This window comes from Mixophyes fleayi, chromosome 10, assembly GCF_038048845.1.
Source record: "Mixophyes fleayi isolate aMixFle1 chromosome 10, aMixFle1.hap1, whole genome shotgun sequence".
Lineage (NCBI taxonomy): Eukaryota > Metazoa > Chordata > Amphibia > Anura > Limnodynastidae > Mixophyes > Mixophyes fleayi.
Window position 1 is genome coordinate 98,773,390 of NC_134411.1, and position 19,406 is coordinate 98,792,795.

Genomic DNA, 19,406 nt, shown 5'->3' on the forward strand with positions numbered 1-19,406 from the left:
GATTGGTCAGATATTGCAAGACTGTATGCAGTCCCACGATTATGTTTTATTGTACCAAAACACATTTTATCTGTTGATTTGGTTTTCTAAACTTCCTAAACATCACAATCAATGTTGGAACGTGTCAGGGAAATGTGGCAATGTGTACACATTCACCACCTGCAGTGTAGGCAGATATCCATACAGTGCACAGAGTCAGGATCTTTCAGCAGATGGTTATGAGAGATGAAGATCACAGATCTGAAGGTAAATCGTGTAGTTGTGTACACAGGAATGGGCATGATCATTGGGACTGGTGAAATGGTTACAGAAATCACATCTGCAGTAAGATTACAGAGGTGTGTACCCAGCTTTACGCCCTAAAAAATGGACCTAGTGACTGGTCTGTTTTATGTTTTTACACATGAGTATGTGATGAATATGAATCATCATCATCAACATTTATTTATATAGCGCCAGCAAATTCTGCAGCGTTTTACAATTGGGAACAAACATTAATAAAACAATACTGGGTAATACATACAGACAGAGAATTGAGGTCATTATAATTAAGGTTTCTTTCCCAACATGAGAATAACTAATGATGGTAATATTGACTTGTTTCAGAGGCACATAATCCTTTATCAATGATCCATCTGGTATTACCCCACATTACTGCACTTTTGGGATTTTACCTTCAGAAAGCAAAATCTTACACCTCCCCTGACTCCCCTGACACTGGGATCTGCTTGTTTTCCGTGCAGTTCAGAGATTTACATAATGGAATTTTGTTTTTGTTTTTTATTCCTTTTGTATTTTCTATTTTTGTTGTTAACGTTTCCCCGCAGCATGGCCCCATTATCCCCGAAGCTGGCACGGAGCAGACTCCTGAGTGTATTTCACATTTGTTGCTCATAAAAGCTACATAAAGTCAAACTGACCCTAGACCTGTACTATTACCAGTATAGCTACTGCTGCTGGGGTGTAAGTACCCAGGATTTAGCTGGTAGGAAGAATAGAACAAGTCCTGTTAGCTGTGCGCTGTGACTGGTGACATTTTCAGAATATAGCGGGTGACTTTCATGAGCAGATTACAGTCAAGGTTTTGTCATATAATTTTTTTACTTCAGTTTTTCTTACTCCACTCTATTAAATGCCCCAAATCATGGTTTATACACTATGGGGTACATTTATCAAACCTCTAAAGAGGGTAAGTGAAGGTGTTGCTCATAGCAACCAATCCAATTCCAGCTATAATTTATGTAGTCTATTCTAGGAAATGATAACTGGAATCTGATTGTTTGCAACATCTCCACTATTCCTTTTTAGAAGGTTTGATAAATAGACCACCAGTGGGTCTACAGAAGCCATTGTGATATACTGGGTCCTGTAGTTCCACAAACTCTGCTGTGCTACAGGTTGTGTGTTAGAATATGATCACATTTTGACCACATAAAGAAAAATGTATGTAAATAAGGGTGGTCGACTTTGAACTAGTGCCTGTGACAGGATGGACCGCCTATGCCACCTTGTCTGTTGTTGCTAGGAACCGGCTGGCATTACTTTGCCACCGCCCCCTTTCGTTATTCCAAATACGCCCCTCCTGTCGCAGTAGGAGGAGCCTGCTGCCACCACTGGGCTCCTTTGTGGCGCCCAGAACCACGTTCCTTCTGGGTAACTGTCGCTGCTAATGTACTCCCGTGCTGGTACACTTGGGCTGGTACCCTTGACCGCTTATTATGGATCAGGGTTGCTGTGGATGGACCCTGCTGGTCTATCACACTGGCCAGCTGCTGGGTAGCGGCAGAGCGGTGGTACTGGAGAGCTGGGTCCAAACCTCAGAAACAGTCGGAGAACGGATTAGATTTAGGTTCTAATCTGCAGGAATACAGCAATATTGAAGAAGTTTTAAGCAGGTCTTTGAAGCAGACTGATGTTTATTTGCTCTCACACTGGTTGAAGGTACCAGTCATCAGGTCAGATTGAACATCAGAATGATACATTTCAGTGTACAAGACAGTGCTTTTTATACAAATGTGGACACAGGCTATTTTTAGAATCAATATGTAACCTGTTTACCAAAACATAGATTTACATGCATTGCAAAGCCAACAATATTTACAGTTATATGTGATATCTTAAAAAACCTTGCTGTGATTTCCTGCATCTTATTTCAGAGGCAGGAGATCTACTAGCAAGTCAAAAGGTCTAATTGACATTAACCCTTTCTTCAGACAGTCGCAGAATACACATTCCCAAAGAAAGATACAAACCCCAAACAAGTCATTTCCCCACATCATGATACACAAAAGACTTTCTAAACAAAGGCTCATTGTATCAGATATATACCTAAGAAATCATGCATTCCCTCTAGAAAGGTTAACACAAACAAGTTTCTTCCCTGGTCTCAGAAATAAGGATTTCCTATATCAAAATAAACACAATATCAAAAATTAGTGCATTGACAATTATATAAATAAGCGCCCTGCACTATTTCCTTTAAATAAATTTATACCATAAGTTATTTATAAGTGATCCAGTCACAATGGCTCATGGCGCCACTCGGATAACACTGTACAGGCTGAAGAGCCAGTGGTAAGTGTGCTGTTATTAGTTATGTACAGTGTGTTACAAAATGCTCTTTGTGTTGCATTGTTGTGTATGTTACAAGTGAAATGCAAATACCCCTGTGTCAGCGTTATGAGGAGCTACAGAAAATTTCTGTAGATCATCAGTGTAAAGAGAACATGATCATTTATCCCAGTGTAATAACTTTTGTTTTCGTGTTAGTTATGAAGTTTAAATTGTGCAATTTGATTGGTCTGTAAAGTCACGTGACCATTTCTCTTCTAGGTGGAACAGTTTAAGCAGGACCCCAGCCCACAGAAATGTCTGCATTCTATTTTCCACATGGACACGGGGGACGAGATCCTGTCTTACGAGGAATACGGCCACATCCAGGTACAATGTTGTTACCTCCCTGCCCGGAATTTGCGTTTCATTTTCGCCAGGAACGTCACAGTTTGTAATTTATCACAAATATGTCATAATATTTACTAACATACAGGGGAAGTGTTGTCATTATTGTGATGAGGTCTCTGATTATGTCTTTATTTATTTTTCCAAAGCCCTTGTTCCACGTGACATGCGTTTTGGGAAATAAATCCGCTTTCCACCGTCATACAACATAAATGTATCAATTTGTACGTGTCCTCCTGCAACAATTACAACACTGCATTATCTCTCCCGATCTCATTTACCAATGGCTTTATTTCATGTAAAGGGAGCTGCTTCATTTTCATTGCCCTTGGATTTGACACAGAGCTGCTTTGTGGTTACGTTTGTTGGCAATGCACAGAGCTGAGCAGGGCGAGAACACCGTAATCCAACCAGTCTGAATCAATTGTTGCAAAGTTCCTGGTGAACAACAGGCAGCAATGTATTTTGTTAAAGTTATAGTACATGTATAAACCTAAAAAAATGAATAGTATAAATAACAAGACATTATTACATCCCTAGACAGCTTTTTTATTTTACAATGAATTTACACAACCCCAAGCTAGAGCAGGATATAATTAGTTCCTAATCTGGTTTTCCCAAGAACTTGTTTTTTTTTAGGTAGTTGTTTTTTGTTGCCATTGGATACGACACAAACCTGCTCCAATTCCTAACACTTCTACTTATTACCCAGCGATATTTCCCCATCCAACCAGCTGGAGCTCAGTCCAATCATTGTCTGTTTATTACACTTCATTTGCTAGCAGTAGGTCTTGGCTCGTTAGTCCGCCCACGTAAATGTATTAACAGCAAATTGAATCTTATTACCAAATACAGAGACTGATTTTGTGACCAGAGCGACAATGACATGTTTTCCTCCCCTCTGCAGGTCATGCCTTCATTATCAGCCGTGACCACAGCTTGTGCCGTTCCACATACAAAGCGCATTGTTTGAGCCATTATTTAAATTGTGCTAGGACTTTACTTGCAGATAATGCTGTCATTTAGATAAACACGAGGTAGTTTGATCTTTTGAAATAATTACCTGCGGTTCTCATCCTTGTATCCAGGCAAAATGTAAATAATGAGACTATCCTGTGTTTCTAAATGCTCTTTTCACACATTCATTTTACAGACTATTAAAACCATAATACAGCACCAAATGACCAGATGTGTGTCAGGGGTGACCAAATTGGACAGATCTGGTTGTTTGGTGTCTGTCTAATGACCATATCCCAAGAGTATCGGGAGTCCTTGAACGACTTAGGTTTATAACATAACCAGTCAAAATCCAGTTATTCTGATCATATTTTTATCAGGATCTCTGGACATTTGGGACTTGCACACAAGGCGGTGTCCGGGTATTTTGGTTGAAAACAGGCAAATTGCCTTATATTATCTCACCGTGTATGATCAGCTTTTTATACGAATAGCTCAGATCCGATTTGGGTTGTCTAGAATACATTTTGGGGAACGAACAATAACTGGTCGTCTTGTCGGAATGGTCATAAGCAACCAGTTTCTCAGATAAATAAAATCTACTTCTACTCTATGTCACTACCCTGCGGCTGGCTGCTATGTTAGGGGCTTCTCTAACCGAGCAGAGTGTGACTGACAGCTTTGCAGACTTGCTGTGTAGAAATGCACAGTGTGGATTGGTTGGTTCATGGACAGGGGGTGGGGTTAGTGATGTCACAGCAACTCAAATGCCTGTAGAATCAGTTTTTGACACATATCAGATCCGATAAGGACACTGTCCTCCAGATGTGGGGGCATAAGGTACCTATAGTAGGGAGGGTGGGAGGTAACACAGAAACATTGTAACAGATGTACATTGGAATGTCATGGTAACAGTGTAATGTATTTTATCTTCATTGCTCATATGTGAACATCTTATTTTGGGTGTTTAATGATCCTTTCAGATGGTCATAGACAGGTCTATATGTTTATAAACATTACTTGGTAATTTGTAAACTTGTTGTATCTTTACATAAACAATAAATCATTATAACTGCTACAAAAATGTATTTTTTCTAGTATACTAATAGATAAGTTAGGAAGAGCAAAAGATGTTCTATTAACAAAATTCTGAATATTTATAGAAAAATAAAGTAAATGAACTAGTCTAGTATATAGAGGTTTTGCCCTTTAAGTGGTAAACTTCAGTGTTTAAAATATTTGCAAAAACGTCTTTTAAAGAAGCCGCATTTAGCACGATACGGGCGGCAGCGGGCTGGGGCGTCAACATATCAGGAGTTGTTATAAGGTCAGTAGAAAGTACGCAGAGACATTAATTACAAGTAACCTTTCTTTTTTATTTCAGATAAATGCAGTGTCCCTCTTCCTCTTGTATTTGGTGGAAATGATATCCTCCGGTCTGCAGATCATTTACAATACAGACGAGGTAACCACTTGCTGCCAATCTCATTATCCTTGATCAATGTTTATTTCATTAATCCTTTCCTGCACTGCTATGCAGCTTAATTATATTTCTCCCCTGCAGTCTCTATGTATCAGACCACTTGCGTAAATATGCTGATGTCTAAAAGAGAGAGAGAACAGGAGATGTTTGTGATGGTGTGAAATGCTTCAGAGGAAAGGGCCTTGCTCGCTATCATCAGCAGCAGCAGCTATTTATATAGCGCCACTAATTCCGCAGCGCTGTACAGCGCTAAACTCACATCAGTCCCTGCCCGATTGGAGCTTACAGTATAAATTCCCTAACATATGTACACAGATCGAGAGAGACTAAGGTCAATTTAATCACAGACAATTAACTTATCAAATTGCGCGGTTTTTGGCATGTTGGACGAGATTATATTATACATTATTATAATGTACAATTCTAGCACTTTGTTGAATATCTGTCAGAAACCTGTCTATATCTTCAGGATGGATGGAACCGAGAGCTTGTATGAGCTCGCAAAATCCACTTTTGATTTAATGCTAATATATGTAATAAGCCCAAGGGGACCCACCACTCACCGTTTTCATGTTAGGTACTCTCTCTATCAGTGTATCTAACATTATATGCAAAGCAAACATGTTGTCTCTCCTGAGGATAATCATGTGTGCATTTATTTGTTTATCTTTCTGCCTGTGTAGAGTAAAATTCCCCAATCCCAAATATCTCTCACTGACTGTTATTAGCTTTTACTGACATGCATCATTTTTACCGGCACTTTATGAATGTAACTTTGTGAACAAGTGAAAATAAAAAGCATTTAGATGACAAGAATTGCCTGGGATTTAAAATGAGGGGTTCAGGTCCCCATTCAAATCCAAAATGACGGAGGTGGTGTATACTATGTGATTCTACTTTTACTGCTCTCTATTTAAATTTTCTTACTGATGACTAGAAACGTTATTTACATATTTTTTTTTTATTGGCTGTCTGCAAGTTTCTGATGTATGGAAACACGGTCCGAGATCTCCAAATTGTGTCATTGTTTTTGGTCGTCTACATCCAATTATCTGTGTTTTTTGTTTTGTAGTCTAATCATTGCTATCAGTCTTAAAAGCAGAAAGTTATTTGCTCTCAGGACAGTTGATGTGGTCGGTGATGTGTGTGTGGATCTTATACACAGCAATCTCTGTATTGGTGCCTTAATGGGGCTCCACATTGTGCATGCAGATTGCCCTATAAGGACGGGACTGGTCTCACTCAGGAGATTGTCCATGCAACAGACTTTTCTTCCATTATTTCCTATGACCGTTCCATGATTATCCTATCACTTTCTGTCCCATAAGTAATAATACCTTATAGTTCCAACGAGCTGTATCCTACACATGGGAGTTGATGCTGTTGTAGTCCAGACAATGTCATATCTGCATAATCTATTACTCTGTCGTAGTCACCAACTGTCCCCTATTCCCTGTCCTGATCAGTAACCGCTTACTATGATTGCCCGGTTGATGTGATCAGTATCCCTTCTTTATGTAGGGAGAACAACTTAATAACCCTGCTTTTTGTCTTTATGCTGGGTGTAATGTTCAGTTTATGTTCTTATTCCTTGGCCATGTACAACTGCACATTGCAACTTCTCTAGTTCTGCATGCTGGGTGTAATTCTCAGTATCTTCTTGCTCTTTATGCATAGTGCAACTTACCTTGTTCTGCATTCTGGATGCAATTCTCAGCATCTTCTTGTTATTTATGCATAGTGCAACTTACCTTGTTCTGCATGCTGGATGCAATTCTCAGTATCTTCTTGTTTATGCATAGTGCAACTTACCTTGTTCTGCATGCTGGGTGCAATTCTCAGTATCTTCTTGTTCTTTATGGACAGCGGCACAGTGCAACTTACCTTGTTCTGCATGCTGGATGCAGTTCTCAGTATCTTCTTGTTATTTATGCATAGTGCAACTTACCTTGTTCTGCATGCTGGGTGCAATTCTCAGTATCTTCTTGTTACTTAAGCATAGTGCAACTTACCTTGTTCTGCATGCTGGATGCAATTCTCAGTATCTTCTTGTTCTTTATGCATAGTGCAACTTTATGTATGGACAATTTCACAATGCAACTTCTCTTTTCTACGTGCTAGATGCAATTCTCAGTATCTTCTTATACTTTATATATGGACAATTGCACAGTGCATTTTCTCTTTCTACATGCTGGATGCAGTTCTCAGTATCTTTTTACTATTTATGTATGGACAATTGCACAGTGCAATGTCTCTTGTTCTGCATGCTGTATTGTTATTTTAATTGCATGGACATCTGCATAGTACGACTTCTCTAGTAATTGTTGGATATAATTCACAATATGTGGTGATATTGCAGGACATATGGTACTTACAGTGTAATGTTATTATTGTTGTCCTCTGTCTGATGTACAGCACTGCAGGTGAGATCTGTAAGTGACTTACCAATAACTGATGTAAAGTGTCCTTTAAAATGTTGTGCATTATCATTTATATGTTATATGCGAGAATAATAACTTGTCTCAGAAGAATTGAGGGACGGTTTAAACCTACACTAAACCCATTTATAAATGGTATATTATTGATCAGTAAGGAAAAAGCAATCTGTTTTGTCTACTGCAGTTTCTACACAATATCCCCGTGTCCTTTTGTTTACAGGGACCTTCTTTCCCCTCTCATGCATTGACGTCTCCAGTCACCATGGCATCTTCCTGTAATACATCGTACACAATAAATGAGAGTACAATAACATCTACTTACTGCCTAACAGACTTTCTCAGCAGCTCTGTAGTTTAATGCAATGATTTTACATTGCACACAGTACATTCAACCAGTCTGTGGGCTAAGCCAATAATAAGCCTATCTGTTCAGTAGGGACTAGTGACATCCTCCTTCATGCCTTTAGTTTCTAATACATTATTGGGTTAATAGGCTCCATTATCACCAATGTTGGCTCAGCCCATAAAATCGGGCCCATTTGGAAGTTCCTGTGATGATACACAACCGAAAATTTGGTAAATTTGCGTGAATAGGTTATGTATGTTTAAAGCTAAAGATATATTTATTTAGTTTAAATCTGGTAAGACATCTTTAAAATCTGCCTTTTACATTGACATATATAAAACCTAACATGGTTCACCCGCCACACGCCGTTTGCGCATCTTTACAAAATACACGTTTTATGTGGTTCTCTGTTTCATTGTCTTTTTCTGTGTATTTATACTATAAATGATTAAATTTGTTTCTTTTCCCTCCCGGGAGTGGACATTTTAACTAATTTATCAGCAGGTTATTTGAATGGGCAATTATCCTACAAAACGCGTCTGTCCCAAGTGACGGCAAGAAGCATTGTCTTGTAATATCAATTTTACATGCAGGTTACTCCTGGCTGGCTTGGATTTCAATGTAATTTGAGGCTTCGTTTCCACATAAGCTCTAAAACGACGACTAATGTGTTTTTGTTTCAAAGTTTGTTTTAAGTTTGCTGCAGCGCCGGAATTGTAATGCGTCTCCATGGTGATATAGAATAAAGAAAACATAAAGGGTAATTAATTTTTAAAGCTGCAAGAGACCTACTGATATTGGAGTAAAAAAAACAAAAAAACATCATAGTCTTCATAATGCTTGTAGATTAGGCATATGTTGGTAATTGCCTGCAGCGTTAGGATCCACAGAGGCGGGTGGGAACACCGCAGTGGTTTCTAAGCCGGGCGGAATATTAATATCTGTCGCTGGCTGCGTTGTTTACCAGTGTAATCTTGTCTGGTCTTGTTCCAGTTATCTTGTGGGTAATAAATAAAGCTTTTCCACATAAAAGTACAAAACATTGTTAATTGTTCGTTTATTGTTATTTTTCTGAGTATTTCAAAGTAATAGTCCCCCACCCCCACCTTGATGTTTATGTTCTTCACTTCTTCATCCCCCCTCCTCTTTGAAGGTTAGGGCCCCCGATGTGTATCGGGTTAACCATCACTGCTTTAAGTCATTTATCTGCAAAGTGTAATATTTTTGATATGTGATCTGATCTCTTACCGGGGAGGGGGGCTACTCCGTGAGCCCACTCCGTGAGCCCCCTCAACCACCAGTGCCAGCTTTTTGGCAGAGAATCCAGATTGGTGGGGTAGCCGGAATTGATGACAGTCCAGCAACTTAATGATGCGACACTGATTCTGAGACACCAATTAGTTTTATATTCTTTCTGTGCCAACTATTTTCTAGATCATCCACTGTATGGCTCAGACTCAGCTCATTGTTTTTCTTTTTCAAAATTAAAATGTGCACTTGTAACCTCACCTAGCACTTCACTCGCTCGCTCTTCGGCCTCTGTAAGTCTCCCATCATGGTCCGTTCTATAGTAACTCCTAGTTATCTTGTTGAGTCTGTCATTTGTTATAGGGATTAGCTGTGTTCCAGCTCTTTTCTTTCGAGGTCTGTGGGATGATTCCGAGAGGTGTTTTCCCTTTCCTTCCCTTTCCTTCCCTTTCCCATCTTTCTTCCTTCGATATCAGGTCTATTAATTTACTATTTAGGAGAACCTTCTTGTTATAATAATGCCATCATTATATAAGAAGGGGTCACTTCTCCCTACTCATCCTCCTCGAACTCTCTGCGACCTTCGACATTGTGGACCACCCCCACCTGCTGCAATCTCTTCTCTCTCTCGGTTTCTCTGGATTTGTCCACACTTGGTTCACCTCACACCTCACTAACCGCTCCTTCTCTGTATCCACATCTGGTTCTTCCTCCACCCCCTCCCCTCTATCTGTCGGAGTCCCTCAGGGCTCTGTTCTCAGCCCACTACTCTTTTCGCTCTATACTTCCTCCCTTGGTGCTCTCATCTCCTCCTTCAGTCTTCAGTATTAGCTTTATGCTAACGACATTCAACTCTACATCTCTTCTCCCGATCTCTCATCCACACTCCTCTCCCGTGTATCTGACTGCCTCTCTGCCATCTCCTCCTGGATGTCCTCGCGCTTTCTCAAAATTAACATCTTTAAACTAAACTCATTGTCTATCCTCCACCTAGACTCCCCTCCCACCAGGACCTCTCTATCATTGTTGACAACACCATCTTCTCTGTCACCGAGCTACGCTGCCTGGACGTCACCCTCGACTCCCCTCTCTCTTTTGCCCCCCTCATTCAATCCCTTGTCGCTTCCAACTACGCAACGTTGTCCACATCCGGCCCTTCCTCAGGATGCCATCAAAACTATCATCCACGCACTCATCATCTCCCACCTCGATTATTGCAACATCCTCCTTACTGGCCTCCCTCACTCCCATCTTGCCCCCTTCCGCTCTATACTCAATGCGGCTGCAAGACTCACTTCCTTTCATGCTGCTCCTCCTCTGCCTCCCCTCTCTGCCATGCCTTACACTGGCTCCCCGTCCCCTACAGAATCCTTTTCAAACTTCTTAACATCACTTACAAGGCTCTCTCCCAGTCTACCAGTCTACTGCCCCCTATATCTCTAACCTCCTCTCTATTCACACTACTGCCCGCTCCCTGCGCTTGGTCAATGATCGCCGCCTCTCCTCCACTCTGATCACCTCTTCCCACTCCAGAATCCAAGCGTTCTCCCGTGCAGTCCCCCTTCACTGGAACGACCTCACTCACTTCATCTGTCTCTCTCCTAATCTGTGCTCCTTCAAACGGGCACTTAAAACTCACCTGTTCCTCAAAGCCTACCAACCATCCACTTAACCCCCTCATCTTTTCCACTCGTTCTCCCCTCTCTCCTCCCGGCCCCCTGTTCTCTCCCCCATGCTTCAACTGGCTCCCCTTTGTGCCTGTTCTGTTTACCCTCCCTTAGGATATAAGCTCGTATGAGCAGGGCCCTCTTCCCTCCTGTCTCCATACCTGTTCATTTGCTCCTTCTTTACTGCATCAGCCTGCTTGGAGTTTCCGAAGTACTGGTGTTTTTTGTTTATTGCTCAGTACTGTTTCACCCTGTATAGTCTACTGTTTGTACTGTGTACGGCGCTGCGGAAATCTTGTGGCGCCTAACAAATAAAGGATAATAATAATAATACCATCAGGGATCAGAGGTCAGTCCCGAGTGTAGGTATGTCCCGTAAGTCTGCGGTATTGTCTATCAGGGTTTCCCCGCCAACAATTAGAGAGGTTTGTGAATTGTTTTTGATGCCTATTAGTGAATGCATGCTTAGTTATCAAACCAATTAGTTACACACACAGCTGTCCATGTATGTGACATGCGACAGATACAAACCAGACACGTGTTACTGTTGCCGACCTGCACGCATCTTCAGATACGCTAATTTTTCGTACGGATTTCTTTTCGCATAAATAACACCCCAACGTGCGACCAACAGCATCACCCACAACAGTTGAAATTTCATGCTACTCAGGGAGAGATTTCCAGAACAGTTATTCTTCATGACCCTTAATTTCCTTCCTGGCACTTGTAAATTAAAGTAGGAACGGCTCCTGTGTCTTATTCATCGGCACATTCATCATGGCCGTAATTGGGAGTCCGTGGATGGGCCCCGCTGAGTTCTGCGCGGATCCAGCGGTGTACTAAGCAGCTGCTGTACACAATGAGCCAAGAGGGAGCCATTCCTGTCTCATAAATCAGTAGCATCTGGCCTGGCTCAGCTAGATTCTTGTGTGATCTGCCATGCCACCTGATTATCGCGCTCGCTGGTCTCTGCAAGACTTCCAGGTACACACAATGTCCCGCTCTGTAGTTATATCACTGCTAGAGCTACGCATCGGCCCTAACCCGAGGTCTTATGAACATAGGACGCAGCAGGATGTTGTTCTGGTCAACGTTTTCTTCGATATTACCTGTAAACATTATCCAGACTTAAATTCATTTGACTTGTGCCACTTATTGCAGCTAAGGAATTGGACGTCCATCCGTGAAGTGTGTGACTTCTGATCAGTATTGGAGTTTCAGAATATTCCCTTTCTGTGACTTCATCATTACACACAGACCTGTGCGATATCGGCACACAGACCTGTGCGATATCGGCACGCAGTTTGTATGAATGTGAGTTTAACTGACCAATGAACTAAAAGTTGCCTTATATACAAGTCATTGTATATAAAAAACTACCAACGGTAATCACAAGTAGAGATAGATGTAATACATCCAGGAGCTTTTGAGAACTATGTATTTGAGATTATTCATATTGATAACAAGATGATTGACCGGTATAGTGTCCTGAATGCTGATGAGAAAGGGATGAATGAAACTTTTGTCATACTATTATTACACTGTGAACTATTTAAGCATGGGAAATAACCATTTCTCAACACCCCCACCCCCGCCCCCCACAAAAAAACTACCAATCTCTGGTTTTGGCGCTAATCATGTGATTTCGATACAAAAGTCAAACAAGATTTCTTTTTTGTGCGTATATTTGATGACCAGTGAATTGCGACCACTTCAGATTGGCTATCCTTGTTCAATCAATTCTTCGCCCATCTCTGAGAATCTCTCAGGAAGTGCTGAAGGATCATTGAATCCCGGCTGCTGTTGATAATTGACCTGATTGAATAGATTTGCACATAAGAAGGATGAAAACTGCCAGTGTGTTTACTGTTAGATCTGTAGACAGGTTTCTTCCCTCTCGTAGAACCGCCGTGATCAGAAACAAAACCGTGTGCATATCGGATACTAGATTAACCGTTATGTCCTCGGAGAATCCATTCAACGTTGTCTAAAACTGTAAAAGATTCTTAACATTGCCCTGTTGTATCCCAAATAAATAATCAATGAGCAATATCTGGTGAACGATACGATGGAATACACAGATGTTTGAAATTATTCATAAATTGTACGATGGGGTCACATTCCTGTCTAGCTAAGTCCCTGGTCATTGTAAATAATACATGTCCTAAAACATGAAGTATATTTTCCAATGATAGCCTAGATCAGCTCACGTAGATCAGTCTGTACAAAGCACTTTCCTCGGTAAGATCGTGGCGCAAATATTCAAGTCATTGTCATCTGGGAGCGTCTGTTTCTACCTTACATGGTAAGTCTTCAGCAGTGATGGGCTCTGGCGGCCCTCCGACCCTGCACCTGCGGCCCCCAGCACATTCCTGCGTTATTGTCAGATGTGTTATATGGTGTAACACTTGCCTGCTGATATGATATTACAGATAGGTGTCTCTTTCTTGGATTAAATGTATTGTTATAACTTATTACTGAGATTCTGGGTAATGTGGGGCCCTTTTGAAGTTTAGAGGACCCCTTGAAGTATATGTGGTTGCCCATCACTGATCTATAATGTGTCTAAGGTATGAAGTTGTTGTTTTGTTTTGTCTGTCTGATTCTTTACTAAGGACAATAAGAGGGTAACAAGGGGCTTATATAACAACACCTGCTATAATAGGTGCAGGTGAGTTATGTATTTCAGGCAACGTGTATAATATTGATCCACTTACTCATGTGTCATATGCAGTGTTCAGCACACAGTTAAAGAGCGACTAAACCTAGAATAGAAGTTGTCTTATATAAAGCAGTGCTCAGTACAGCACGAAACGCGTCGGGTGGGTCTGCACTTGTTGCAAGGACAATACCTTTTTCTGAACAAATTCGTGCTCTGGTGACCGTTCAGAAGGAATGGATATATTGCCTGCCTGGTTCTAGCCAGATTGTAATCTAGGTTACACACGATCAGGACTAATTTATATACGACTGGACGTTATGAGGAGCTACTGACATTGCCGAAGGATTGTTCCATTGCCTGGACTTCCTCTGGAGATTAAAGCCGGTACCAATAAGCAAGCAATTGTTTGGATTTGATCTCGTGGGATTCTTACTAGAAGCAACGCTAAAGAGGCACACGGCGGGGAATTGGGATACGCCGGATTATCATAACTTGTATCAAGTTGAGCCTCGGTTGCCTGTGGATTCCGTTTGGACTGTTTACTCCTTCATGTATGTCAGCAGTTGGATTGATTATTTCCTTTAGGAGAAGGACTTGAGGGTTATTCCCTTTATTATACTCTTATCGGTCATATTTTAATTGGAGCACAGATATTTTTCAAGACCATGCGATTATTTAGGATGTATGTTATAGTGGTCACTCTACTACAATATTGGTAAATAACAATATTTTTTTATACTCATTTTCTATGTGATTATGTATTTTATGCGATTATTAAATGTTTGTATTTTGATGTATCCTTTTCACCTATTTTCATTTATTGGAGAGGTTCTTCAGGAACATATATATATGCTATCTATTTATCACCATTCCACAGCGTAGCCTCTTTTTTTCTTGTTTATTGGGTATTAATTGACTCTGCAGTAGGCTTCAGGCTTGCTGCAGTGGTTGGTGTTATTTGGTTTAATTTAATTGAATTATATCCTTTTTCATATTATCAGCTTTGTTATCTGTTCATTCCCAAACTAACTTTAGTGGGTATCTTCTTTTTTTCTGTTGTTTTACTTATATAAAGCATCGACTGATAACCTTCACAAATAAACATTTCAGGAGTTTATCAGAAGGGTAAAGTTTTGAGATAGTTGTGATTGTGGAGGGAAGATATTTTTCTACCCGCAGCCGACTTCCTGTCAGTAATCAGATATAAGGACTTTGCAGACAGTCTCTTCTCTCCACTCATTACCTTCTAATAGACATGGCTGCTCTCTCGTCGCAGTCTCCGACAATCCTAACGCCTTACTTGAAGGAAAGCAACTTATTTTGCCTCTCAGTTAGCCGTGTGATTATGATGATTGGCTTGAAATGAGGAGGCGTTCCAGTACAGAATGTGTTTTCTGTGAATAAAATACTTATTCGCCCACTGCTTAAACTGGAACCAAATGGGGAAAAGTTCAAAACCAGACAGAAGTCGATGTTTATTCCTGTGCATTCTCGTGTGGTTTATACCAGGTCTCCACGATCCTCTGTCTAAGAAAAAATAATGTACAAAATAAAGTGTCAAGAAATTCTCACAACGGACGATATTTAAGATAACAGTGTGAGTGTGGAGGATGATATTTTTATGCGCACAGTAGGCTTCCTGTCCGCAATCCCATTGAAGGCCTTTGTATCCAGTGTCTCCTAAATGGCTGATAACAGAGAGTGATAACCAGATTGATGTAGTCGTCCCGGGTCATCCGGAGTTGGATGTTCTCTGTTTCCTGCTAGGCGTACTGATCTCGTTGCGTTAGCTGCGTTGCAGTGTTACGTCCAGTCATCTGTAATTCAGGATACAAGATTGGAACAACCACCGTCTATTACATCTTTATTAACACTCCTCACAAACTGCACAGTGTAGCTTTTTCTCTATGCTGGTTCAGCATAATTTCACTTATTCTTAGGTTTTTTTTTAGCCATCTGTAACACTTCCATGTTTCCCATTAAATGCTAGTCCTAAGCACACAAAAAAAAATCCTTTTTTTTTTTTTTTATTGCGTAGCGATTACAATTTCATTTTCAGCCTGAGTTTCTGTTCTCATGCGTTTAGAAATGTGTTTCCTCGGCATACCCGACAGACAGGCTATTACTGGGAGATTGGTCTAGCCTTTCTCACCTTATCATTCACAACTGCGCCTTGTTCCTAAATCCATATTCCGGCTGCCGGAGGAGCGCGCTGATTATGTAGAGCTTGTTTGCTCGGAAAAAGAAACTTGGCTTTGACTTATAAACCGTCTTTGAGCTTGTAGGGGCTGCCCGCTAGAGCCGTGTATTATTTAAATAACACTGCGGGTTTCATGCTTCCTTCATGTTACATGTAAAGTGCTCCTGCTGTGGCTTTTATTGAGCTGCACCCTCTCTTCAGTCAAGCTAATAAATCCTTTAATATTTGAATTAAGTTTAAATCCCAAATAGAATCTGAGTTGCTTTGGGATTAGCTCGGTTGTTGGCTGTGACGTCCTTCTCTTCTCTTCTTATAGGGGTAACCAAAGAGTGGGCGTTTTACTCGAGGCTTGGATGTGGTGGCTCGATGGAAACAAAGGGGTTAAAGTGGAATTAAATACTGAAATTAAACCGCTTGGATAAAATTCCCATGTAAGAGCCCTCTATTCCTTTATGTCAAGGTGATAATTGGACGTAAATCACTTCTGTTGTCTCCTTGAGAGTCGTCATGATAATATCGCTGGGTGGTCCTGGGCTCTATATACTGAAAACAATGATATGATAAAGTGTTCTACTCTATTATATAATCATGTGAGATGAACTGACGAGATCACCGCCCTCCTCCTTCCATTAGTCCCGTACCGGTACCCTCCCGTCCTCCTCCGCTCACTCCCTATCCACCATAATCTCATTCTTTTTTCTAATCCTTAAACCATTGGTGGTATTGTTCCTATACCTTAGTTCTCTGCTGTCCCTTTTTGTAGCCATGTTCTAAACTTCAGAGGCAAAGAGCACAGATGACCCCTAATTACAATATATACACATGTTTTTACGTCTAGTTGTACAGGATATTAATGGATAACTCCAACCAAAATGGAAAATTCATGTTTGCATGTAAACCACAAGTTCCAGCATGCCTGCCAGCCAGCAGACTGCCCATGCTGGTTATACTTAGTGTCTTCTTTTGATCCCCCCCCCCTTGAGAAATAAATTGCACCTCTCCTCCTTTCATCATGGTTTCCGTTATGCTTGCATTTTGTCTGTGTTTCCATTTGTATTCTGTAACGTCTCTCACTGCCCCCCCCCCTCCCTTATTCGCTGCCTCTCAGTGTGGTCCTTCCTCGCCTCTTGCACCCTGCTTGATGTTCTCTCTTCATCTATACTGTCACTCTGACAAATCACCGGAATGCATTATTGCTAATTGAGTTACATGTTGCACTTCAGACTGCGGCAGGTTCTCGGGGATCCGCTGTTAGAACAGCAGCGGCTTTATGTTTCCATTAATAATGACGACCACGCATTGTGGTCCCACGAACCCACCGCTTTACTGAGACCGTGTATTACAGCGGGGCGCCGAAATTCACACGTAGGGTGGGGAAAGCGCTAAAATGCCATCAGGGTCTGCATAGAGTGTACAACCTGGAATTTAATTCCTCATTGGTTATATTCTTACTTGGTGACTGTATTCTCTTTGCATATTTAATTTTCCTCATTGCCCCCTATGTCTCTCTTCCTTGCCCTTGATCCCGCAACTCCTGGTCTATGACTCATTCCCCTCCCTGCCCCCTCCACCACCACCCGTACTCCTGGTGTGTGCTCGTCACCCCACCTGGCACTCGCTTGTCCCCCACTTGACCTTCCTTATGCCCCCTCTCGCACTGTTCTTATAACCTCTCCATGTTTTTTTTTTAAATGTTCTGTCCCTTTTATTTGTACTTTTTATGTTTTATTTATTTTAGATGACCCAGTTATTTTGTGATTTTCTTCCATGGTTGTGAATTTTGTATCTCTGGTCTCCTCCCAGGTGTCGTTCATCCAGAACCTGGTGTTCTGCGTGGAGAGAGCGTACCGTGTGCCGGACTTTGGGATCTGGGAGAGAGGCAGCAAGTACAACAACGGGAGCACGGAATTACATTCAAGGTATTTGCACACAGCTCGTTCCATTATTTCTCCACGTTGATGAGCTAATTAAGTCGCAGCCCCATTTGATTTGCCTATTATTCCTGATGGCAGGCTTTATGGACGTTCTGTATAAATAGATTGGATTAGAAAAACTCTGTAATGAAGGAGATGAGAACTGAGTAAGCACAGCTAAATTATAGCTCCTTCAGCTTAAGGGAACAATGTGTTTCTCGCTTATTTCATTTGTCGCTTCTGAGTTTGTTTTGTTAAAACTGCAAATCATTGGACTGTGCGACATCATTATTGTGTTTAAAGAGACCGTGTCATCATATGGATCTGGGTACACTTCCATGCGTGTGTGTCTAATCACGTATGTAAAACCTCTATGTTGTATACAAGTTCAGGTCTGTTGGGCACTTAGGCCTACAGGATACTTTAAAAAACAATTTCTATCTGATCCCCAAAATGTCAGTCTGTTACATTCCTCCGTCACCCCCATATTGTTGTGTACTAATTATAGCTACAGATGCCAGTTCTTATGTTAGATCTTTGTATTGGCCTTCGTTATATTTTTCTATATTAATTAGGTCACTTCTAAGGCGCCTATTTCCCCCACAGTAACTAAACCTTGTTTTTATAACCTATCTTTATAACTTAGCCCTTCCATTGCCTTTTTTCAGTCATGTCTTTATATCATCAGTTCTGTTTTAGTCCATAGATAGGATGATAAAGCTTCTTATACAATAGTATGGAGTGCGAACCGCACAGCAGAGTCACCGTCCCTGGGCAACGACAATCATCATCTCTGCCTGATGATATAAATGCAGGACTGAGGTGCACAGACATATAGCAATGTATTCAGGAGGCGCAGGGTGTGTACAAGGCCAGATATTAAAATCGTCTGAAGGCCAACAGCCCCTTAAAGCAAAGATGCTGTATACTGGAGATGGAAATCCTGTTTTGTAGCAGGTCTAAGAACATCCGTGCGGGCAGGAAATTGTCAGTTAGGTGCGATCCTTATTATTCAGATCCGCCGTAAGCGCGACATTGTAACGAATGTGTTTGTTTAGGTAGCTAATCGCCGGTATTAGCCGTTTACAGGGTGTTTTTGATATTTTTCCCCAAAGTAAATGGAATTGTCCCTCGCTGTTGATCATTGCTCCGGTGATGGAAGCGTATTCATCTCCGAGATATTAAGCATCATAATTATGCAATGAAGGGTGATGAAATTCCATCTCGGAGCGGAGTAGACGAGTTAATCATTCTCTTACCTCCAACGTCCAATGTATTAGTCTGTCAGTGTTGATAGATGTCTACGTAGCCGGGCACATTACTGCAGTCGTAATTCATTCCGCTGACACCTCCGCGAAGTTGAATAATAATGAAAATGCAAAACGATCGGCCTTTATTCACCGAGTATTGTATCATTGCCGGCATTTGTTATTTACCTTATAATTATTACACTTATGCTGAATAAATAAACATTGTAACAAGCCGTGTGTAGCAGAGGTAATCCAATCTAAAGAAGAGTAATGTGAAACTCACA

The 19,406-nt window shown here is 41.1% G+C and overlaps 1 protein-coding gene across 1 annotated transcript in view; it reads left to right on the top strand.

Annotated features, from left to right (window-relative positions):
* Positions 1-19,406, top strand: part of PHKB (phosphorylase kinase regulatory subunit beta) — a 154,600-nt gene that overhangs the window by 54,955 nt on the left and 80,239 nt on the right. Inside the window, 3 exon segments of the mRNA XM_075189251.1 lie at positions 2,833-2,940; positions 5,300-5,380; positions 17,763-17,878. Of these exon segments, the coding sequence (XP_075045352.1) occupies positions 2,833-2,940; positions 5,300-5,380; positions 17,763-17,878 (305 nt within the window).